This window comes from Paroedura picta, chromosome 1 (genome assembly GCF_049243985.1).
Source record: "Paroedura picta isolate Pp20150507F chromosome 1, Ppicta_v3.0, whole genome shotgun sequence".
Lineage (NCBI taxonomy): Eukaryota > Metazoa > Chordata > Lepidosauria > Squamata > Gekkonidae > Paroedura > Paroedura picta.
In genome coordinates this window covers 199103998-199129426 of record NC_135369.1, presented here as the reverse complement: position 1 = coordinate 199129426, position 25429 = coordinate 199103998, and the positions used below count along the sequence as shown (strand labels likewise).

At 44.7% G+C, this 25429-nt stretch overlaps 1 protein-coding gene across 9 annotated transcripts in view; it reads left to right on the top strand.

Moving 5' to 3' along the window:
* The window catches only part of SEL1L2 (SEL1L2 adaptor subunit of SYVN1 ubiquitin ligase), a 74313-nt gene that overhangs the window by 2471 nt on the left and 46413 nt on the right, over window positions 1–25429 (top strand). For 3 of the 9 annotated variants that reach the window (XM_077316327.1, XM_077316336.1, XM_077316306.1), the window contains exons 2-4: window positions 4331–4380; window positions 5793–5847; window positions 19019–19115. In XM_077316327.1, coding sequence (XP_077172442.1) covers window positions 4331–4380; window positions 5793–5847; window positions 19019–19115 — 202 coding nt within the window. Of the gene's footprint in view, window positions 1–4330; window positions 4381–5792; window positions 5848–16364; window positions 16478–19018; window positions 19116–25429 lie in introns of those variants that run through there. The other 6 variants (XM_077316368.1, XM_077316316.1, XM_077316360.1 and 3 more) reach the window with 6 other exon arrangements.

The following is a 25429-nucleotide window of genomic DNA, read 5'->3' as shown; positions in this document are numbered from 1 at the left end:
AAAAAATTGCAGTCTCCCTGAAGTTCTTGATACCAGGTTAAGTTTAAAGGTTCAAATTAATTTCTGGAACCACAGAACTGGCCTGATTCAACTTCATTGGAAGGGACTTGCACAGAAGGGATGCCACTGTTGAAAAGGCCCTGCCCTATGTCCTGACCATTCAAGCTCAAATAAAAAAGGATAACTCTCTGAATCAGTGAGGAGGATGGGTGACACAGTTGCCAAAGTTTTTAAAACACCATCACCATCATCGTGATTAAATGCTAAAGGATGGCTATTGAACCACAAGAGAAGTCATGTAGGCTCTTTAATCCAGATGAAGAAACAGTGAAAACTTACTATTTCCTCACAGTTCAAAGACACTTATAATGATTCCCCCTTTGAAATTTATATAGGCTATACCAGAAGTTGCCCTAATCTGGATGGCCCAGGACAGCCCACTCTCATCAGATCTAAGAACCTGAGCAGGGCAGGGCCAAGGAAATCTGGGACTGCTAAAGAGAAGCAGGCATTGGCAAACGACCTCTGGTCATCTCTTGTTTTGGAAACCCAGCGAGGTCACCAGTAATCAGCTACAACGTGATGGCAAAAGGGCAAAAAACAAAATCAGGAGGTACCCTGATATGGACAGTCCAGGCTAGCCTGATCACATCAGACCTTGGAAGCAAAGCAGGGTAGGCCTTGGCCAGTACTTGGAAGGGAGGCCATCATGGAAGTCCAGAGCCACTGCACAGAGACAAGAAATGGCACAACACCTCTGTTCTTCTCTTGCCCGTAGGGGTTGCCATAAGTCGGCTGCAACTTGATGGCACTTTCTGCCACCGCCAAACCAAAGGTTCTTTCGTAATCCAGACTAGTGAAGAACCACCATGACTGCAATCAGGAATTACAAGAATGGATTCAGAAAGGTTCCCAAAACAAAAAGGTTTATTTCTCATTCACGACATTTGTCCACCTGTCATACTTGTTGTTAGGTGCAAAGTTGTGTCCGGCCCATCGGAACCCCATGGACAATGATCCTCCAGGCCTGTCACACTACAGCACCACTAAGAGAAAAGTTGCTCCTACCACTCTACAGAAATACTCATTCTTAGATTAGATGTCAGTGCAACATTTCAGCTGAGCAGATAAGACCCAAACATTATCCTGTAGAACAAAATGTTTCTAGTTGAGCCATATAAATAGAGCCAGTACAGGTGAATTAGGTTTGCAAAGACCTATGTTCAGATCCCCATTCAGCCATGAAACTCAGTGGGTGAACTCTGGCCTGTCCTTTCTCCCTCCCCTACTCCCTCACTCTCACTATCTCTCTTTCTTAGCTTTCCCTACCTCAGGCTTTCTCAGCCAGGGCTACATGAAACCCTGGGGTTTAATTTTGTTAAATGTTTGTTTGGTGACATGACCTTATATGGTCGTCAACCTGCCCCCCCCCACACCAATGGCCAATGATGGGCTTGGAGGGAGTGGGAAGAGGAGGGACCCCGATGGGCATATACAGAGCTCTGCTTCCCAACCATATTCTGCATTATCAAGCTACTTCTGGGGTTCTCAAAGCCTAAAGAATGTTTCAGGAGTTTCTCAATGGTAAAAAAGTTGGAAAAGGCTGATTTACCTTATAGGGTTGTTGTTAAAATTTAATGGAGGTGTGGAGGGCTTCGTATGCCATGTTGAGGAAATGTGTGGTAAAGCCGAATGTTTGGTGGGAAAGGGCCAGCAGCAGCAAGACTTGTTCACCATTATTTATTTATTTATTTATTTAGATTTATATACCGCCCTCCCCGAAGGTTCAGGGCGGTTTACATTAAAACTAGTCAACGATACATGAAACAGTCTTTGTTAAAACATACAGTAATTAATAACAGTGGTTGTAACCATATAACAGAATAATGCCTGGTCTCAACCAAATGCCTGGCGGAGGAGCTCCTTTTTGCAGACCCTGCGGAACTGTTTAAGCTCCGTCAGGGCCCTGATCTCCTCCGGGAGCTCGTTCCACTAGGTGGGGGCCAGGACAGAGAATGCTCTGGCCCTGGTCGAAACCAGGCGGACTTCTTTAGGGCCAGGGACCGTGCTTCTCAGCCTCTCAAATCAGAAACAGACAAATGCCACAGGCATACAACTGGGATCCTTGGAATCGAGAATATTTTTGGTTGCCACTGCCTCACCTTCCTCTCCTTTGCCAAAGGCAAACAAGGGGCCTTCAGTTCAAAGTGAGATGAATTCTGCTTCCTCAAACTAGTATTGCCAACGTCCAGGTGGTGGCTGGAGATCTCCCAATATTACAACTGATCTCCAGACAACAGAGTTCAGTTCCCCAGAAGAAAATTTGGAAAGTGAATTCTATGGTACTCTATTCCATTGAAGTCCTTCTCCAAACACCTGCCTTTCAGGCTCCACCCACCAAAAGTCCAGGTATTTTCTAACCTAAAGAGGGCAATCCTATGACTAAACTACAGGTGTCAGGGAGGCCTAAGCAGAAAAAGAGAGAGGTTGATTCTCATTTTCCCTCAAGGTTGGTAAACAGCCAAGAACAATCATTCTCCTCAGTTCTTCAACCTACTGGTGGACTTTCAAGTGGGCTTAGGATCCCCCACCCCACACTTCTCTCATTTCCTGCTTGGCTTCCAGGAGAAAGAAAGATGATCTTAGCTGTCATCCCTCCAAAACTAAATGTATGCCCCCCTTTGTAGAACTCATGAGTGAGATTGAATTCCACTGGACCACATCATTTTGTGAGTTGTCATAAATTTTACTCTTCATTAAATCTCATTTCTAGCTTAAGCAATTTCAAAGTCTGTGCTCAGTAGACAATCCTTAGGGTGAAAATGGGACTTTGAACATTTGCTTACAAGACAAAGAGGGTGGCCAATGGGATTTAAAAACACCAGAATGTATAACTCACGAGAATGCATCTTCACAGCTTCAATATATCCTCCTTTCCATTTTTTGATTTGTCTCCCCAAAACAATTGAATATAAAGTTTACTTGGATTCTGCCATGTTGTGATGAGCATTATTCAGAAGTGCAGAGTTAGGAATGAGCCAGCTTCTGATTACAGTCAAGCTGATATCACTAACTAGGAGGGTGGGAAGGAAACGTCAACCATTTTTGATTGGCTGAAAACAATATAAGGGATGCACACAGGGCCCAATATGTCCTCCAGTCCCCTGAAAAGCTGCTTCTGAAGGTTAATGGGCTATCTGGTGCAGGGTTGCCCAACCTTTCTGAGCCCATGGGCACATCCAGAATCCTGAGAGCATGGTGGGCACAGTCTACAGTGGTCAACCTCCAGGTAGCTCCTGATTTCCCACTATTACAACTGATCTCCAGGTGACAGAGATCAGTTCACCTGGAGAAAATGACTGAATGGAATTTAGGCCTACCAACTTCCAGGTGGCAGCCTATTTCACAGTTCCCTCTTTTTGTAGACTTTTCTCCTTAGCCTGTTTGAAGGCATCCCCTTGAAGAGAGCTAACTGGTTGATTTAGGGAAATATCATGTGAATTGTATGTCCCTGTGGAGTTGTAAGGGAGGTTTGGGGGGGGGTCCCCTTCTAACCTTTGTGGGTCCTACCAATTGCAGAGAGTCAATAAACACACTGAGGCCAAATGGTTGATAAAGGAAAGGGGGTCTACTTGAAAACATTTCAGAGATACATAAAACTAGAGCATCAAAACAGATACCTTGTGTGACAGAAAGCAAAGTTTGGCCCTGTCTCCATCCACCTCCCCTTAGAGCTGGGAGGTGGACAAGGTTCAGGTTAGTTCTAATTCTCTTTGAAGGTACCTTATGCACCCTCTGGATTGGCTGCCTGGCTTGATTGGCAGTATAAATCGCATTGCTCTCTTGCGCCATTTCCAGCAGCACTTGTGGAGGGGGAGAAGTGCGAAATGACGGCAGAGAAGAACGAGATAGCAGGAAAGGAGAGGAGGGGCCAGGAGACGTGATTATATGTAGCGTTATGCCACTCAGCTGGTGTAACGCTATTTTTAACCATGTGCAGAAATGCTCTTACTGTAGCCAAAATTTGTGTTGGAGCATATTGGAACAAGGTCAAACCACCTCTAATGTCAGAATGTGGGAAAGATTTCTGATGTCCACATTAACACATACCATAAATTATGTTCAGCTACTAGTAAACAGATACGTTTCTGGAGAGAATGTTGCTGTTTGTGATTTTCTGAGATAATAAATGTCAGGACAGTGTTTGTACAGGCATACTAATGCTTCCTTGGGCACATGGAACTAAGTGGATTCTGGCCAAACAGAGCAAGCTTTCATTGGGTCTTTGTAAAAATTTCCAATCTCTCTGATGATTCTGATTGTTTTGCAGAAACAGGAGAAAGTCTAGCTAATCAGAGAGGAAAACCCATTTCAAAAGAGGTAAATTAATATTTACTGTATTTTAATGCATTGTTCAAAATAATTTAAGTAGTCAACAAGTTCAATCTTCCAATTGGAGGCTGATTTCTGTCCTGACAAGGCTGGGGTGAGTGAAGATCCCCAGTGTGCCAGTTGAGATCTTCTTGTCGAGTTCTGCGGAGGTGAGGAGGGCACCAATCACAGACGGTGTCTTTCCACTGAGTGTCCTGGCATCACATCCGGGTACAACCAGAAGTGACCTCCTGGACTGGTTCCAGGTTTGGAGGGGCCCTGGGCAGCACTACCTCCCCACTTTTACTGGGGTTGTCAGCTTCCTGGTGGCACCTAGAGACCTCCTGCTATTACATTTTATCTCCAGTCAATCACAAATGGAGAAAATCACAAATGGAGAAAATGGGGACTTTGTATGGCATCATATCCTGCTGAGGTCCCCCCCCTCTTTGAGCCCCATTCCCCCAGGCTCCCCCCCCCCAGATCTCTTTCTGTGTGTCTCTCTCTCCCTCTCCTTTGCGCTGCCTGTATCCGTGTGCCTCATATTAGGAGGCATAGCAGGTAATCAATTTTGTAGGAGGGAAGGAGGGCTGGTGTGCAGTTTGGGGCAGCTCTCTCTGTCTCTCTCCCTCTGTCTCTCTGTGTGTCTGTCAGCAGCTTGGGGCAGCTCTCTCGGTGTGTCTCTCTGCCTCCCTCGCAGCAGGAGCAATAGGAGGGAATGAGGGCTCATGTTCGGTCTTGCAGGGCTCTGTGTGTTTCTTTCTGTCTTTGGCGCGTCTGAGAGGAACGTGTCTCGCGTCCAGGGAGAGAGGGCGGGAACTGTAGGGGCAGAGCCAATCAGGCTGATTGGCCCTGTAGGGGCAGGGCCAATCAGGCCAATCACCCTGATTGGCCCTATTCCAACTTGGACAGCCAGACACGTTCCACCCCCCAGGCTGTTTCACAAATATATAGAGAAACCATGGAAGAGGAACCATGGATAAGGATGAGATGCATGCAGTGCCAGAATTCAAGTCATTTAAACCTACTTATTAATTTCGAAAACATACTTCTGAAGTTGCTTTGAACAAAAAACAGTTTCCATCCTTGCTTTTGTTGTTGTTCTTCTTGATTTGTCATTTTCAACAGTTCACTAGCTTGCCACTTTAGCATGCCTTTTGTACCAGTAGATGTTAACTGCAAAGAAGTTTGCTGCCCAAGGTCAGCTATAAGCCTATTCAGTTTGAGCCCTGTTTTGAAATCATAAACTGAATCTGAGTAGTCATCTAGGGCCCCCACTTGTCTTGTGCATATCTAGAGAATACAAGTAAAATTAGCAAGCACCACATGATGTGCAGCTAGTGCAAGCAATTTCAGACACTCTGAGCAGACTAAGCTTTATTTCAGCCTTGAAAAGACAACATGTTTGTCATCTTTTACAGGAGACACTGAACAAGAGTAAAAGATTAACAATACAAGACTCTTTTGCATCACAAGGTAACGGTTTTAGTTCAGAGCCTAAGTGTCTTTTGACTTCCACCATTAGCTTTAAAAAATTAAATCCCTTATGAATGTTGGGGGGAAATCTTGGACCCTCCAGAGGAAGGGAAGTTGAGCAAAATATTCAAAACTCAGGATTTAAGAACTCTTCATAGAAATATAGAGCCGCAAGGGATCTCAAAAGTCATCTAGTCCAACCTGCTGCCCAGTGTAGGAAATGCACAACTATCTCTCCATCACCATTGCAACAGTGACCCCTGCTCTATGCCCAGAGGAAGGCAAAAAACCTCCAAGATCCCTGGATCACTCTGACCTGGAGGCGATCGACAGTACCCTGGGAATCTAAGAAAGGGCCACAAGAGCTGAACACTGTCTCATCCTTTCATGCCCGCCTTCTCAAAATCTGCCTAAGTTCCATTTCACATGTGAAAAAGCAAGCATAAGCAAACTGGTTTAATTTGCATAAAGTATCCCAATTCCAGAATGAATCTTTTATTGTTGCAAAATTTGCAATCCCTTGGAAAAATTATTTATTTATTTCCACTGGAGCGGGAACAAGCGCTTTGTTGCCTACCATTTTTTTAATGAAGTGATGCAGTCAGAGAAGGGCAAATGAGCATTCAAAACATCACGTGTCTTTGTCAACACAAAACATCACGTGTCTTTGCGAATAATGTCAGTGACAATTGCTTATGCTGTATCATGGTGTATTCTATTCCCATGATCTAGGTTTTTAGTCAAAGCCTGGAGAGATGGAAGTCAGGAATGGTGTCCAGTGGTTATGTGAATGCTAGCATCTCATGCAGAACTCCTTGTTTTGGATGCTCATTTTCATTTATTTTAATTCTATCAGCAACATGCAGAAAACAAGTTGATGCTGAGATATGTGTCTGGTGTTAGCATTCACACAACCAGCTCAAAGATGTGGAACCTGCACTTTGGAGTCATGGCAGCCAGCCAAGAACCAAGAGGGTTATGAAAAGCAGACCTGGCAAAAGGGACCTCACCCCCTCATAAAATAATCTGAGGAGTGGGGCATTGGTGTGGGATTCTTCAAAACAAAGCTGGGGCCAAATTTGATATTTTACTGCATAATCCTAAGTAGTGATGGGCAAGAGTGGTTTCAGGATTTGTGGGGCCCACAGCACCAAACCAGTTTAAGGATTCATTGGGCCCTAGCGGAGAACAATTGTGGTGGGAGCAACCAGACTTGGGGGAGGAAGAGGTCAGGGCCCTTAGCTATGAGGCCCCTGGAAGTGCGAGGACTGTAGCATGTATGACGTGTGCTACATGGATAAACCAGCCCTGGGGATGGGCATAAATCTAAAAATTCCGGTTTCGAGTTCGGGGCAAACTAAAGGGAACAAAATGCTTGAAGGAGCAAAACAGATGCGGAGTGGAGAGAAACAAAGCTGGAACAACAGGAACAGACAAGCAAGGAAAAGTAAGTTGGGAGAAAGCCCAGTTTCTTTCCTCCGCTTTATATTCCCAAACAACAACAGCCATGAGAGGTAGGTTAAAGTCACTCAGCTAGCTGACATAGCAGAGCAGGGATTCACATTGTGGGAAGGTCTGGCATTCTAAACCTCCTTCTTTCCTAACAACAGAAATTGAGTCCAATAGCACCTTCAAGACCAACAAACATTTATTCAAGGTGTGAGCTTTCAGTCTTCCTCAGACAAAATGGAACAAGGATCATGAGAGTACAGATATAAAGAAAAGCTACATTAGTGGCAAATTAGTAGTGAGATTAAAAAAAACTATCTCCTTGTTGAGTCCTGGGTATTCCATTGTTTTAAGTGTTGTACTAACTTGCATTTCTGCAGTCTCCCTTTCTAGTGTGTTCTTGAAGTTCCTTTGCAATAAAATACCTACTTTGAGGTCCCTTATGGAATGTTCTGGACTCAACAAGGACATACGTTTTTTTATCTCACTGTGCTAATCTTATTCAGTCCTTATATCTACATTCCATACAATCCCCTCTTTTTTAAAATTTTATTTGGGACAATGTAACTGTTATGTAATGTAAGTAGTACGTAATGTAATCCAGAATCTAACTCTCCGGTCTCAAGACAGAATACCAAACTGAGCACCTTGTCACTTATAGGGATGCTTCCATGCTTGGGTGGAGACAGGTGGGGCAAGCAACTAGTCTCTTTTAAATATTTCTTTTTCACAACTGGGAAAGAGCCTTACGTTCTGCCACCTCCAACTGGGTGATGATCCCTGGCCCCAGAGAAGCACGTCGGACCTCAACAAGGGCAGAGCCTTCTCAATCCTGTTCCCCACCAGGTACAACAAGCTCCCTGAAGAGATCAGGACCCTGTCCAAACTCCACCAGGCATTTGCTTGAGGCTGACCAGCCTAAAAACATCCACTGCCCCCCGACACTCCCAAGAGCAAAAAATCTGACCTACCCAAACCTGTGTCAGTGTTCCTGTTTAAATATTGTTGGTTGACATGTTAGAATCATAATCATACAGTAGAAAGGGGCCATACAGGCCATTTGGTTCAACCCCCTGCTCAACGCAGGATCATCCCAAAGCATCTTAAAGCATCCAAGAAAAGTGTGAATCCAACCTTTGCTTGAAGACTGCCAGTGAGGCGGAGCTCACCACCTCCTTAGGCAGCCTATTCCACTGCTGAACTACTCTGTCTGTGAATTTTTCCCCCTGATATCTAGCCTATATCGTTGTTCTTGTAGTTTAAACCCATTACTGCGTGTCCTTCCCTCTGCAGCCAATGGGAACAGCATCGTGCCCTCCTCCAAATGACAACCTTTCAAATACTTAAAGAGAGTTATCATGTCCCCTCTCAACCTCCTTTTCTCCAGGCTGAAAATTCCCAAGTCCTTCAACCTATCTTCATAGGGCTTGGCCCCAGATCATCTTTGTCGCTCTTCTCTGTACCCTTTCAATTTTATCTACGTCCTTCTTGAAGTGAGGTCTCCAGAACTGCACACAGTACTCCAGGTGTGGTCTGACCAGTGCCATATAAAATGGGACTATGATATCTTGTAATTTTGATGTGATTCCCCTGTTGATTCAGCCCAAAACGGCATTTGCCTTTTTTACCACTGCATAACACTGCCTGCTCATATTTAGTTTACAATCCACAAGTACCCCAAGGTCTCGTTCACACACAGTAGGCATGCTTTTCATTTTTCTGACCCAGATGCAGAACTTTACACTTATCCTTATTAATTGCATCTTATTCTCATTTTCCCATTTTCCCATTGTGTTCAGATCTCGTTGAATTCTGTCTCTATCTTCTGGAGTATTTGCCAGACCTCCCAATTTGGTGTCATCTGCAAACTGATGAGTAGTCCCTCCACCCCCTCATCTAGTTCATTAATAAATATGTTAAAAAGTACCGGACCAAGCACCGAGCCCTGAGGTACCCTGCTACTCACCTCCCTCCAGTCTGATGAAACACCATTGACAACAACTCTTTGAGTGTGGTTCTCTCACCAATTCCCTATCCACCTAACTATCTGAAAATCCAGATTGCAGTCCTTCAATTTATCCATCAGAACATCATGGGGAACCTTATCAAAAGCTTTACTAAAATCCAAGTAAACGACATCAACCAAATTTCCACGATCCAAAAACCTGTTACTTGGTCAAAAAAGGAAACCAGGTTGGTCTGACAGGACCTGTTGGAGACAAATCCATGCTGACTTCCTTGGATCACCAAATTGTCCTCCAGATGTTTGCAGATTGCTCCCTTTAATATCTGCTCCATTATCTTACCCACAACAGAGGTCAGACTCACTGGTCTGTAGTTTCCCGGGTCATACTTCCTCCATTTTTTGAAGATCGGAATAACATTTACTCTCTACCAGTCCTCCGGGACATCTCCAGTCCTTAAAGTGGTCCCGAAGATGATGGACAAGGGTTGTGCAAGATCTCCAGAAAGTTCTTTGAGCACTCTCGGGTGCATTTCATCCGGCCCAGAGGATTTGAAGTCATCCAGTGCAGCGAAATGCCTCTCGACAACTTCTCTGTCCATGTCAACCTGCCACCCAAACACTATCCCTTGGCTACGGCCATCTCTAGATGTGCCTAAACCCTTTGACCTGTGGGAAAAAACAGATGTAAAATAGGCGCTGAGCCTTTCTGCTTTCTTTGCATCCTCCATTAAAGATTGTCCATCCGCACCCAACAGTGGGCCTATGCCTCCTTTACTTTACATTTGCTCCTCACATAACTGAAAAATCTTTTCTTGTTACAGTGGGCTTCCCTGGCCAATCTTAGCTCTCAGCTTTGGCCTTTCTGATGATTGATCTACAGTGCCTAGTAACCTGTAGGTACTCTTCTTTAGAGCTCTGTCCTTCCCTCCATTTCCTGAAAATTTCCCTTTTCTTTCTTAGTTCCTCTTGAAGTTCTCTGTTCATCCAAATAGGCTTCTTAGAGCTCCTGCAGTGTTTTTGACTTTCTGGGATAGTCATTGATTGAGCATGCAATAGCTCTTGTTTGAGTAGTGCCCACCCTTCACTTGCTCCCTTCCAGCATTCTCATCCATGGTATGACACTCATCATGTCTCTGAGTTTATTAAAGTTTGCCCTACAAAAATCTAACATCCCTGTCTGGCTACAAGCTTCCTTGCCTCCCCATCTCAAAAGGAATTCTATGAGGACATGGTCACTTCCCCCTAGGGCCCCCACCTCCTTCACCTCATTCACCAACTCTTGCCTGTTGGTCATTATTAAGTCCAGTATGGCTGAACCTCTTGTGGGTTCATCTACCATTTGATAAGTGAAATTGTCAGCCAGGCAGGTCAGAAACTTGCATGACTGAGGACACTTTGCAGAGTTTGTTTCCCAGCACACATCTAGGAAATTGAAGTCACCCATGACAAGGTCCTGCCGCTTGGATATTTTCTCAAGCTGCTCACAAAGTGCAGCATCCACATCCTCTCGTTGGTCAGGCGGTCGGTAACAGATACCAACCACCACACTGTTTGTTTTCCCCTCGCTTATTTTCACCCAGATGCTTTCCACTGTAGATATGCTCTCCTTCACTAGAATTTCTTGACAGGTAAGCCCTTTCCTCACATACAGTGCCACTCTTCCACCTCTTCGATCTATTCTGTTTTTTCTGAACAGTTCATATCCATCCACCATTACATTCCAGTCATGAGAATCATTCCAACAAGTTTCTGTGATGCCTACTAGATCATACCTTTCCATCAGCATGAGAAGTTCCAGCTCTTCCTTTTTATCGCCCATGCTTCGTGCGTTAGTATTAAGACATCTGAATCCTTTTACTTTTGGTTCCCTATGAGCTGGCCTTGCTGGTTCGGCTGCCTCCAATCATTTTCCTTCCATACACTCCCTATGTTGATTGTCTCCTTCCCCTAGTGGCTTTAGTTTAAAGCTCTCCAGATGAATCTCCCCAGGTTCCTGCCAAACACATTCTTCCCCAGTTTCGATAAGTGCAGTCCATCAGGTGCTAGTAGGCCTTCCTCAAGAAAGCCTATCCCATGGTCCCAGAAACCAAATCTCTCCTGCCGGCACCAACTATGCAGCCAGTGATTCACCTCCATTATCTTCCTCTCCCGATGCATTCCTCTTCCCTTGACAGGCAAGATTGAAGAGAATACCACTTGTGCCCTCATTTGCTTGAGCTTCCTCCCCAGATCTTGATAGTCTTTTTTAATAGGAGCGATGGTATTCAGGGACATGTCATTCGTTCCCACATGGACCATCACAAATGGGTAGCGATCCGTATATTTGAGGAGTTTGGGCAGCCGTTCTGAAACATCTTTAATTTTCGCCCCTGGCAAGCAACACACCTCTCGGGTTAGGGGGTCGGGCCCAGCCACATGGTGATCCATTCCTCTTAGCAGGGAGTCTCCAATTACCAGTACTCTCCTTTTTTTTTTTTCTCAACTCCATTTCCTTCTGTCCCCGTGGCCTCTTCCCTTTGTCTTGGACTTCGTTTTGGGACCCCTTCCCTTGTTGACCCTTGCACCTCCTCTGCAAGGGCCTGAAATCTATTCTGGAGCTCCAAAGGCCCCGAGAACTGTCTCGCTCTTCGCCGTTGAGTCTTTTTCCGAACTGTCTGCAGAGGCTCCCTATTGTGGTCAATGTCCTTATCCTCTTCAGGACTAGTTGTATTCTCTTTATTCCGAGTTGCAGGGCTCTGGTCTATGAACTCCTCCCCTTTCGTACTTTGGGTCAGAGTAATAATTCTGTTTTCTAATCCCCTAATCTTTTCCTTCAAAAGTCTTACCAGTTTACACTTGGGGCAGCTGTAGTCCATCTTGTCTTCTGGGAGGAAGGCAATCATGTCACACTCACTGCAGATGATGGGATGAGTGTCCTGGAGGTCCATTGTAATGTCTAGGTAGTGCAAGTACTAGAGAAATATAATCTACTGATATAATCTACTGATTCTAATTGCTCGGCCAAGAACCCCAGGCTAAGAGCCACAGGCCAAGAGCCCTTTGTCTCTCGCCCTTTGTCTCTCGTGCCTCTGGCGAGGAGCAGCCCTTTTTAATCCTCCCAACAATTACCCAGCAATCACCTCACCCAGGCAGCACAATAGCCTCACCTGATCAGCAGCAACTCTCCCCAGTAGCTCTCTCCACGTTCTCTCAGTTGTCTATATATTAAACACAATATATATTAAACACAAAGGACTGCTGATGTAATATGAACACACATGAAATAGTCCTATACTGAATCAGACCCTTGGTCATCAAGGCCAGTAACATGTACCAAGATGGGCAGAAGTTCTCGAGGGTCTTTGGTGGGGGCTTTCACTTCACTTACTACCTGGTCCTTTGAACCAAAGATACCAGGAATTGAACCCAGGGCCTTCTGCATGTCAAGCAGAGGCTGTTGAACCACAGCTCAGGTGGTTTTGATCCTGTCTATCCACTAGGTCTTTTCTGTTTGCCCTCCACAGCAATTGGCTTAAGTGGCTTTCCAATACTTTTCTTCTGGAGATCTAGTTTTTGCTGGCCGTCACACTACCATAAAACATAATTTTATAGCAAGCTCAAAGGTACTCATTATTTGAAACAGTTAAGCAGAAGATTAATAGCTAGGGAAAATTTAGGAATGTAACATAGCTATCAAATTCTTGTTATCGCCAGTGACACTGTCCTGTTTTATAGGTGCTCAAGATCCATAAAAGAATCTCTTAACGTGTTACACAGTACCATGGCTTTTAAAGAGATGTACTAATAAATGTTTAATGCATTTTCTAGAACACACAAGTCTATATTTTGACAGCTGAACACTACTTCCTTGTAATCCTATTTGAGCTCAATCACAGGGGCCCTAACTTTCGGATCCAAGGATTTAATGACTGTTTCATTCCTTCTGCATTTCACTCACAGTCTGAGGGCTATCTATGTGCAGGTTAGGGAGCACCATGGATTTCAACCACCAAGCCACCAGGCAGCTCGATTACAACAGCAGAGAATTCCTATTCCATCACAACTCTGGGAAACACTAATGATCTGTGTGATGCTGTACTTGCCACCGAAGACGAGGACGGCTGAGACATGGTCCAGAAATGCCGTAATTTGAAAACCCTTTTTGAAAACTCCCCCAGCATCATCCCTCCAGGACAGACATGTGACTTGTAACTGCACATATTTCACAATATGAATGTATTTTCATAGACAGTGTACTGAATGAGCACGGGGAAAAGGAATGCTATAGCACTTGTTAGAATGTATGTATGTAAGTATGTATGTATGTGTGATTTGGATTTTTTTCCTGATGCAATTGGACAACATCTTTTGGCAGTTTACAGTCATAAAAACCCCACATAAAAAGTAAAACAATATAAAATCCCACAATAACTGACAGCAAGATAAAAACCCGACTTTCCACCCAGCAACTCAGAGGTCTACGTGTAGACGTAGCTCTCAGAAATTTGCAATTCTGCATGGCATCCATTGTGACAACGTTATACACAAAAACCATGTTGGAATGGGAAATGTAGCGAGTATTGTAGAAAGCCAGGGCAGGAGGAGGATTCAAGTGGCTTGCCATGTTGATCTGAAATAGCACAACAAAAATTGTCCAGTAGTACCTTTAAGACCAACAAAATTTATTCAAGGCATGAGCTTTCGAGTGCATACACTCTTCCTCAGACAAAATAGAACAAGGATCATGAGAGTACAGATATAAAGAAAAGGTAAATTAGTGGAAAATTAGTAAACTGTGTCATAATATCCAAATTATGCCATCTGAAAATTCTTTGCTAAAAGAGTTAATCAGTCCTTTTGAGTTAAGTTGTAGTTCACAAAAACATTGGAGAAATAAAAATGGAGGTTGAGAGGGGACATCTTTAAGTATTTGAAAGGTTGTCACTTGGAGGAGGGCAGGATGCTGTTTCTGTTGGCTGCAGAGGAGAGGACACATAGTAATGGGTTTAAACTACAAGTACAACGATATAGGCTAGATATCAGGAAAAAATTCTCACAGTTAGAGTAGTTCGGCAGTGGAATAGGCTGCCTAAGGAGGTGGTGAGCTCCCCCTCACTGGCAGTCTTCAAGCAAAGGTTGGATACACACTTTTCTTGGATGCTTTAGGATGTTTAGGGCAGGGGGTTGGACTAGATGGCCTGTATGGCCCCTTCCAACTCTATGATTCTATATTACTAGACAGAAAGGCCATTTTATACTGAAATAAAATGGGCGCTAGATGGCTCCGGGATAAGGCGGGTGGCGATTTAGGCTCTGTCCCAATGTCCAGGGTCCCTGGGGTGGGAAAGGAGCAGGGACGCCGTGTCTGCGATGCGGCGTCCCTGCTCCTTTCTGAAGATGGAGTGGCAGGGCCAGAGGACTGAGCTCGCGGGCTGCGAGGGCAATCTGCGAGGCAAGTCCCCAGCTGGTCAGGCGAGGCCGGGCTGAGCCGGCAATCGCACGGCTCCCCATTGGCAGCTTGGCCATGGATGGACACTCGGAGGGCCCAATAAGGAGCCACTTCGCGGCTTCTGATTGGGCCCTCAGAGTTTTTTTCCTGGACAGGGCCCGCCCTAACTCCTCCCCAACAGCCTTTACTCTTTTATTTAATCCGCTCTGCAGGAGCGGATTACAGATTGTTACCCTTTTATTGTATACTAAAAATTAAGCCCGCTGTAAACACAATACATTGGGCGCTAGCCCTCCCCCCCGGTTGCAGCCGTTCCCCGACAGCCAGGCAGAGAGCCGGCGATTGCCCTGGCCGGCCAGCTGGGAAGGACTTTCTCCCTGCTGACCACCAGTGGTGAATGGTGGCGGTGGGGAGAACGCTGGACATGGCAGGGAGTGGGCAGGTTGGGAGGCGTGAAGTCAGGTCTGGGGCCAGTGGCCAATCACCAGCCACGCTATGCACCCTGGTTGTCACTCCGGGCACCCCGGTTGGCACCCCGCTTGTCACTCCGGGGGAAGGGGCCAATGGCCACCCTTCCCCATCCCGGACAGGGCCCTCCTCAAGGGCCCTTACTGCTTTATTTATACCACTCCTGCGGAGCGGTTACAGATTTTGCAATGATCAGATGTTTCCTGTCAGTTTGGCTTGTTTCATATGTCAAGTACCAGATGGTACTTTACTTAAATAAGCCAGAGTCCATTTTGTGTGTTGTTCAGGTTTAATATGAATCCAAAGTACCTGATTTGAGTCATGGCGAGAAATCAATTTTAGGTTGACTGATCAGAGGGTTAAATCCTATTTTGGCCTTCCCCCCTGTAAACTGAGACTATACAGTTATGGAGTAGAGAGGGCTCTTTTGTCCTGAATTTTCAAAACTCCCCACATTCCAGAGATAAAAAAAATAATGCCTTATTGTCTGATGGGGTTAGTGCCATTCCTGAATTATTTCTGTTCCATGTTTTACAATGCAATTCTGAACAGAGGTCAGAGCTTAAGTTCACCGGCCAAGGCTCCCCAACATGGTGTCCCTGTGTGCTATGACGTCCACAGGCACCTTTCCTGGCACCTGCCAAGTGTGCTGCCCTATCTGGCCACACCCAGCAGCAGCCTGGAGGAATATGCCGCTGGCAGGGAAGCCAAATCCAAATCACAAACCATTTAGCAGAGTCAGAGTCCACTTTTCAAAGTGATTAATGAAGTACAGTAGATTTCCTGTTTGCCTTTGCATTGGAAACAATGTCAGTGTCCAATGGAAGTCTTCAGTCCTGTGCTATTTGTGTGCTTCTGAGTTCTGCAAAGTGACCCCCCCCCACACACACACACACCTCTAGCTCTTGGTATAGCCCATCTCTTGATGGAACACTCAAGGCTGCAGTTTATTGTCTTTGATGCCTAAGAGACAACCCTAATCCATTGGAAGCTGTTTTAGACCACATTTGTTAGAGGTTTATATATGGGAGTTTTTGCATTTCTAATCTGATTGGAAAAAGAGATAAACAATTGAGGTTGTGTCTCTAGCTAGCAAGAGGCTAGCTCTTAGGGGGTCTGATGAACAGGCCAGGTTTCACCTCTCTCTAAGAGCAGTTGGGGAGAGATGGTGGAATGCTGAAAGAGAGGGACTTGGATAACGGCAGTTGAGAATGGCAGTTAGGAATTCATAGCAGAGAAGTTCACAGCTTAGGAGCTGGAGGGAGATCTCTAACAGGGTAGAACTGTGTAGAAGAGCTGCTTAGAGGAGGCTAAAAATGGTAAATTTGTAACTCAAGGATCCCAGTTGTAGGAAAGAAAGCTATACATTATTATTTACACTTGACTGTCCTCAATCTTTTGTTCATACCATAAGAAGAAGAGATGATCTTTTGTACCCTGCTTTTTAGTACCCGGAGGAGTCTCAAAGTGGCTTACAACCACCTACCCTTCCTCTCCCTACAACAGATACCCGTGAGGACTAGAGTTTTGGAGGTGGAGCCAGAGGAAGTAGGGTTTGGGGAGGATCTTCAATGAGGTATAATGTCATAGAGTCCACCTTCCAAAGTGGCCATTTTCTCCAGGAGAACAAAACTCTGTCACCTGGAAATCAGTTGAAATAGTGGGAGATCTCTAGCCACTCCCCTGGAGGTTGGCCACTTCTGGGTAGGAGGGTCTTGTGTCATTGGCCTTATCCATATGGTACTTGGCTTTCATGGACCAGCCATCTCCAGCACAGTCAAGTGATGAAGAGGACTCCTCAGAGGAAGAGTCAGCCAGCAGACCTGACCTAGAACCACAGCCAGAACCAGGGACACTGCAGGAGAAGGCAGTATCTGAGGAGCCTGACATGAATCCACAACCTGCCAATGGTCTTGTTGGCAACAGAGAGTCATCTGTTGGCCATTTCACCTCTCTTGTCACTGGAGCCTCAGGAACAACATAGGAGGAAGATAAGAGGGGAGCTGCAGGACAGACGGTGAAGTGCCAGATTGGATGGGCAGCACTGGGTTCCTAGTAGCATTGAGAATAATAAGTGGTTGCAGGAGCAGAGCTGAGATGGCTGGCAGGTGCTGAGTATGTTGTTAAAAGCTGCCAGCAAGGGAGTGGTTCTCTGGAAGCAACATGTCCATTAGTCACTGAACTTTCAGCCTGTATCTTGAATTTATTCTGCCTTTGGCCTAAATTTTTCTTTTAGCTCTCCCCCCTACCCCCAGATTTGGCACCATGTATTTGCTAACTGGCATTTGGACCTTGGACTGGCATTCTGACAAACTCTTGACAGCTAGTTACTGTCTATGTCTACATGTTGTGTCTGTAGTAGAACATTGGCCTTGAAATCACATGTCATTTCCACAGAACGAAGCCGTGGGACAGCAGATTCTGCAGTAGTGTTATAATACTTCCAGGGCACATTAGGTCATACTGATGCAGAAAGCCTGTGACTGGAATTCGGCTTTCAAAGAAATGTTATGGCATAAGGTCCATTCTCCACATATGTCATTTTCTCCAGGAGAACTGGTCTCTATAGTATGCAGAGCAGTTATGGGGTTACCAGATCCATCTTGCAACTGGTGGGCAATGGGGGGGCACTTACTGGGAGCTGGTGGGAGGCCAATCCAACCCTGCAGTGATGCTTCTATGTCACTTCTGATGCTTTGCGGGTACAGTCTGCTATTTGGACAAAATTCTATGGTATAACCTGCTTCTACCAGTGAGGTTTTTCCCCCAAATACCAGAGTATTGCCCACATGAGGATGTCCCTTCCAGGCCACATCAGAAGTGACACAGACACATTGCTGCAACATCAAGTGGGCCTCTCTCTTTTCTGGGTAAGTCCCTCCCCCTCACTGTCCAGCTGATTGGCAGCAGGGGAGTGGGGCCTCACAGTAGACACCCCAGCCAGTTTAATTAGGGTCAGTTGTAATTAGAGTTGCCAAACTCCAGGTAATAGCTGGAGATCTCCCAGTATTGCAGCTGTTCTCCAAGTAAAAGAAATTGGTTCACATGGAGCAAATGCTTTAGAGCAAATGCTTTAGGATGCTTAGGGCTGATCCTGCGTTGAGCTGGGGGTTGGACTTGATGGCCTGTATGGCCCCTTCCAACTTTATGATTTTATGATTCTAAATGGTTACCTTAGAAGATGGACGCTATGGAATTGTATCCTGGTAAGACCCCTCTCCTCCCCAAACCATGCTGTCCTTAGACTTCACTCCCCCCCCCCAAAAAAAGAAAATTTCCAGGTATTTCTCATCCTGGAGTTGGCAATCCTAGTTGTAGTTCCAGGAAGACTCCAGGCCCTATCTTGAGGCTGGCAACCCTAGATGGCCTCACAAAGATGCTTACATGAGTGACTGCATACCTGACAGACAGCAGCGTTTTGTTGAAGAAGCTGTATGCAAAGGAAAGGATCAGTGATCCTTCTGGGTGGGTAGGAAGGAGAGTTAAGGAGCAATTAAGCAATTGGTGAGATTTGAGAAATCCAATACTACTCATTATCAGTTAAAGGACTCCAGTTTTTCATATGTAAGGAACTGATGGATTATGAGCCCAGAGTTTTCAGCAGAGGGGATTCAGGAATCATTAACAGGGCTCTGCAGTATAAAAGCAGTTAAATATATGCTTGTACTTCCTGGAACATACCCTGCTTGCAAGATATTTCACTTCCATGTGCAAATCAGGTTTGAATCCAGTGTTTGTTGTCTGTGGTGCCTCAGCTAGAATAAGGTCATTAGAAAAGAGAAACTGCTTTTCTCAACTCGGTCAAGAGAACAAATAACAAATAACACCGTACTTTCTTTTTTTCCTCGTCCCATTTCTAGCACAGGAGCAGGCTACAAAAAAGGACAAAAGTCAACAGTTTTTTAAGAAGAGCCTCAGCATTTTGAAGCACTTGAAAAGTGACAGAGATAAGGAAGAGTAAGTGTCTGCTCTGCAGTTTTGTGGTTACAGACTCAGGGGGAAGCATAAATAAGTATAGAGGGGAATGTACAAGTGTGTACAGACCTCTCTGTGTTTCTGTTTCATCTATTATCATGGCAAACCTACAATAATATAGAGGTCTTTCACGCCTTGACAGGTGATCACGGGGATTAGTACAGGGAAATGGAAACATGGGCCCTAATATCCTTATAAGCTTCAAACATAGTAGTGCATGCCAAGAAAACATCACAAATAGTCTTGCTGTAGACATGCCGCAACTTCAACATAGGAAGGAACCCATTGTGAGGTTTCAGCCAATTGCTTTCAGTAAGAAAACATCTGTAGGAAGGTTTCTTTATTGTAAAGTACAATGATGCTTACATCCCAAAAGTCCTTGTTAAGTCTAACATTAAGTCTTAATATACTGCTGTGTTGTAACCCCCAGCCCCCTTTGCTCCCCCTCCCCCTTAGACCTTTTGGACATGAAGAGTCTGAGATGGTGTTCTTCTGCTAGCCCAGGAGACACAACCATATTCCAAGGACTTGCTAGAGATAGTGTTGTCATAGTGATCGAGCAAAGCAGAGAGTCCCCCACAACTAACCCTCTGCCATGATATTTCACGCCTAAGACTTCTAAGGTAATCGGAGAACAGAACCAGCAATAAAAAGAATTGGGATACATGGCCAAAAGGCTAAATGGCAAAAACAGGCATGCTTTTGATACTCACCCGTCTTACAGATCAGCATGTTGCCGCACATTAGTTAAGTCCACGCCTTTCTCAGTCAATACTCACCAGACATTGGATTTTGAAGGCAATGGAACAGGAAGACACTGACCTGCATAAAAATGTTTTGCATCTTGATGAGGCTAAGGCTTTGGTGATCTCCAGTGAACGGTATTTCCATGGGAGAGTCAACAGCCCAGCAGCTGGACCTTGGCTTCGATCCACCAGGATATTTCTGTGGATAGAATTTAAACCCACAGAGTGTGACTTTCTTGCCCCTCCCCCTTCTGCTGCAGTCCACAGGATCGCTGAAAGCCTAATTTTTATTTATTTTGTTTTATTACATTTTTAAAGCACCCTCCCTTGTGGCTCAGGGTGGGTTACAACAAATCCCATTGTAATACTGGTACAGTACAAGGAAGCTGGACTTAACATGTGTTAACATTATAAAAAGTATAAATGCTTCAACTGTTAACTGCATAGCTGTTAACGCTCGACGGGGTTGCCAGGCTAGGGGTCGCCTTGTGTTGTGTCTGATGGGCGTATCTGGTAGGGGGAGGGAATTCTAGGTGGGGGCCTAATCGATGGTGTTTCATTGACCTCGACCGAAGAGCTTGGCGGGAGAGCTCTATTTTGCAGGCTCTGCAGAATTGTGCTAGTTCCAGCACGGCCTTGAAAGGGGAGCACTGAAGCTCCCCCACAATGACCCAATGGGACCCACAAGATAATTTGCCTTCTCTGGGTTTGAGGGGGAAGTTTTTTGTTTAAAGAGTATGGATGGCTCTGCATTGGAATAACTTGATACTTTTAAAAAACCTCTTGTAAATTATCCATGTTTTTGCAAAGGCACCTTTAGACAATCTCCCCCCCCCCCCTCACTCCAAAGTCAGGCTGAGGTGCTGCTGCTGCTCTCCTTTTATGCTAATTTATATGCAGTTGCTGCAAGGGACTGGCTCTTACCATCAACAAGCACGAAAAATGCAATTGAGTGGCACTTCACAGGACATCTGCAGTTGTGCAGTTTCCCTTTCAGTTTGAAGAAACAGTTCGTATAAACACCCAGTTCTGTTATAAACACCCATTTTAATAGGAATGAAATGAAATAGGGTTGTGTGTGTAAGGAATGATAAAGGCCGATAAAGGTTTATATGTGACAATTTATGTGGAAACATTTTTTGGGAAAAAAAAACATCAGAATTGGGTGGCTGAAATGTGGCAAATCTTTCGTGTGAAAGCAGCCGACAGTCAGGGAATGGGAATGGGACAGGGAAAAACTAGATGGGATTATGCACCTTTAAAAAAAAACAGTGTGCTCTTGCACATTTATTTATTCATATATTTATTACAGTTTTGCAAGTAGATTTTGCCATTTCACACAGTAGAATCCAGTTGCATTGAAAGTGCCTTATTTAGTGTGTGTGAAAGGACCCCAAGAGTTACCAAGGAGGAAGCACCTATCTGTAATGCAGTTAGCTGCTTGCCTCAGCCCCCTTATCATCATCCATTATGTGTAGCAGCCTGACATGTTCCAGTCCCTTACACGGAGCTCTGTCCCTGAAATAACAATGATAGAATGCACACCAAGTTTCTATCTGCCCCAACTCCCCTCCACTTCTGGCATTTTTCCATATGAGAGCTTGCAAAACAATTTCCTTCCAATATACACCAGAAGCAGTGATCTGTGGCTCACGGAAACATAAATGTTATTTAGCAGACTTCTATTTTATATGTAACTGAATCCTGGTGGTTTCCTGCCCCAAATCACAGCTATTTCATTGTGATCTCAGTTTAGGTGTCTCATTTTTGTCCTATTCATATACTTCATTTAAGCCTCCTCTTGAGAAAGAAGATGAAAACCCAAGAGTTCTGTCAAAGTTACCGTTCCTGTTGAAATATTGTTCTAGTTGATACGTTATGATTGTTATATTTGTTATGATGTTCTATGACATTTTATGCAAACCTCCCAGGGCCGTATCGAAGGGTGGTATAAAAATATGGATGAATGAATGAATGAATGAATGAATGAATGAATGAATGAATGAATGAATGCGATGACTCCTTTCCCCTGTGGGGTAGGTTAGGCTGAGAGAGAATGGCTGACGCGAGGTCACCCAGCAAGCTGCCATGGCACAAGTGGAAATTCACACCTGGTTCTCCCAGATCCTGGGTTCCACTACAAGAGGGGTTCCCCAACCTTTTGGCACATGGGGACCGCAATAACATGCCCAGTGCCTAAAGAGGGCCACATCTTAAAGCAAAATATAACAAAATTATTAACCTACTTATTTAGATCAGAAGTAAAAAAAGGTAAATGAAGAAATGTTAACTTCAATGCAATCAGTTTTGGAACAATATTTTACTGTGGAATCCTTTTATTTAGTTAAACATGTTTTACCTAGTCAGTGTGATTTTTGTGGCTGTTTTCTGTTAGCCGAGTCAAGGTTTGTGACACTCTTAAAATGTCATGTAAATTTTCTTCTATAAACCTACACTTCAATTTCACAATTTTCATCTTGGAAAAGATTTGTTCACAGATGTATGTGGTGCCAAAGACTGTGAACATGCCTGCAGCAAAAAAAAATTCAGTTGATAACTATATCAGGTAGACCAGAATAGAAATCTAACAGAATGTTTTTATCTATCTATCTATCTATCTATCTATCTATCTATCTATCTATCTATCTATCTATCTATCTATCTATCTATCTATCTATCTATCTATCTATCTATCTATCTATCTATCTATCTATCTATCTATCTATCTATCTATCTATCTATCGCCCTCCCCGGGGGCTCAGGGCGGTTTACATAATAACATAAGAATAATACATGGAACAAACAAACTTTTCTTTGTAAATGTCTCTGAGATTATCACTAACTTGCAAATCAATGGGTTCCATCTGAAAAAAGTTACCGTATTTGCCGGCGTATAAGACGACTGGGCGTATAAGACGACCCCCCAACATTTCCACTCAAAATATAGAGTTTGTTACATTACATTACAGTACTATAGGCCACTATGGGCAGCTATGTCTATCCCAACTGAAGTGCACCCGGCGTATAGGACGACCCCCCCACTTGGAGGCATGTTTTTCAGGGGGGAAAAGTAGTCTTATACGCCAGCAAATACTGTACTTGCAAATGGATTCTGAAAAATTCTTATTTCCTTTCCAAGCTTATGGCAATCAGTGAATCTGTTCTGAAATTACACCTGCAATAGGTTCAGCATTTTGAAGTGTCTTTCAACATTGAATTGTAAAGTCCCATACTCTCAAATTTTAGTCCATTGTAGCCTGAGAAGTTTGAAGTTACCTTCACTAACTTGCTTCATGAAAATGTTCAGTTTTGCTTCAAAAGTTTTCAATATATATGTCACAAACAAGCTTTTCTTTCCCATGCAACCTTAGATTCAATGTGTTCAGATGCTCTGTGATATCCATTAAGAAAGCCAAAGACCTTTTCCTTTCTCTTTAAGAAAGACATCATTTTCATGAGGAAGACTGAAAAACATTTGAGGACTTTGCTTCTGCTAACCCACCTGACTTCTCCATGGTTCCTAGACTGTGTATACATCCCAGTTTTGATTTTTTTCCCCCATTGGCATTAGATGAGAGTGATGACATTATAAATACTGCTCAACTACTAATTTTTATCAGGGGAATAGATTCCAACTCAGAATTACAAAAGAGGTGTGTGCACAACAGAGTTTGAAAGTTACTGCAACTGCAGAAATCAGTAGAAAATCTTGGTCTGAGTTGGGATGAATTGAAAAGCATCATAAATGATGGTGCAAGAAATATGGTGGGAAGTAAAACTGGTGTAGTTACAAAAATCATTGAAGAGATACTGAAATTAAACAGTGCACTTCCCATGCAATTTCACTGCATCACCCATCAGCAAGCCATTTTTCTCAGAGATAAATACAGAATATGGGCTTGCTTCCTACCATATTGGCTTACAATCGCCTTCCCTTCATCTCCCCACAACAGACACCCCATGGAGTAGGTGGAGCTGAGAGACTTCTGACAGGACTGCTCTATGAGAACACCACTATCAGGACTATGATGAGCCCAAGGTCACCCAGCTGGCTGCATGTGGAGGAGAAGTGGGGAATCAAACCTTACTCACCAGATTAGAAGCCACTGCTCTTAACCATGAATACCAATACTGATTTCAACAATTTCAACTGGGTCCAATTTTTAGAAACTATTATATTAATAGTCAGTCCTAGAGGAGATCAGCCCTGACTGCTCCTTAGAAGGCCAGATCCTGAAGATGAAACTCCAATACTTTGGCCACCTCATGAGAAGGAAGGACTCCCTGGAAAAGAGCCTAATGCTGGGAGCGATTGAGGGCAAAAGAAGAAGGGGACGACAGAGAATGAGGTGGCTGGATGGAGTCACTGAAGCAGTAGGTGCAAACTTAAATGGACTCTGGGAAATGGTAGAGGACAGGAAGGCCTGGAGGATCATTGTCCATGGGGTCATGATGGGTCGGACACGACTTTGCACCTAACAACAAGAATTGTATTAATACTGAAATGTCTGGAGCCATTGTGTAATTAGTATGGTTGACCACTGGTCATTTGGCTAAAATGCATCTGGTCATGGTCGCATTTGGTTTATGTTTGATATAATTGCATGACTTAATTCTGATTTAAGGCTATAAGTGCTTTTAATTTATAGTAATACTTGTATTTTCCTATATAGAATCATCTTTAACCGCTCCTCACAGAGTGGAAGAAATAAAACAGTAAGGGCCCCGAGGGCGGGCCCTGTCTGGGATGAGGAAGGGTGCCGATTGCCCCCTTCTCCTGGACTGACAAGTGGAGGGTCCAATCAGGAGGCGTGAAGCACCTCCCGATTGGGCCCTCTGCTTGTCAGTCCAGCCCCAAACTGCCAATCGCGTGGCTGTTGATTGGCTGTTTACCCGGCCAACAACCAATTGGGAGGATTTCCTACAGCCACTGCTTGCTCACTGTTGCCATAACCCGCCCCACCCCCCACAAGAGCGAACCTTCGCTCCACGGCGATCATTACTCAGCTGCCCGCCGAGAGCGAAGGTAGGCCCGCTGGCCCCTGCCCTCTTCCCCAGAACGGCTCCCCAGGCCCCAGGGAGCACGATCCATGCCTCAGCAAGGTGTGGATCGCCCTCCCCGGGGCCTGGGGAGCCTTTTTGCAAGTCCAGCCGCCTGTAAGAACGCTCCCCAGGCCCCGGGGAAGGTGATCCGCCATCCCCAGGGCCTGGGGAGTGTTTTTCCAAGTTGTGGGGGGGGGGAGGGAAAAAGCTCCCCAGGCCCCGGGGAAGGCGTCCTCTCCGGAGCCCGGGGAGAACTTTTGCACCAATGCAAACTCTGGACCCAGCCTGGAGCTGCCTTTCCCCCAGCCCTCCACATGCCCATTTTAAAAAATGGGCTTTGTTCCTAGTAGAATCATAGAGTTGGAAGGGGCCACACAGGCCATCTAATCCAACCTCCTGCTAAACACAGGATCAGCCCAAAGCTTCCTAAAGCATACAATAAAAGTGTGTATTCAACCTTTGTTTGAAGACTGCCAGTGAAGGGGAGCTCACCACCTTAGGCAGCCT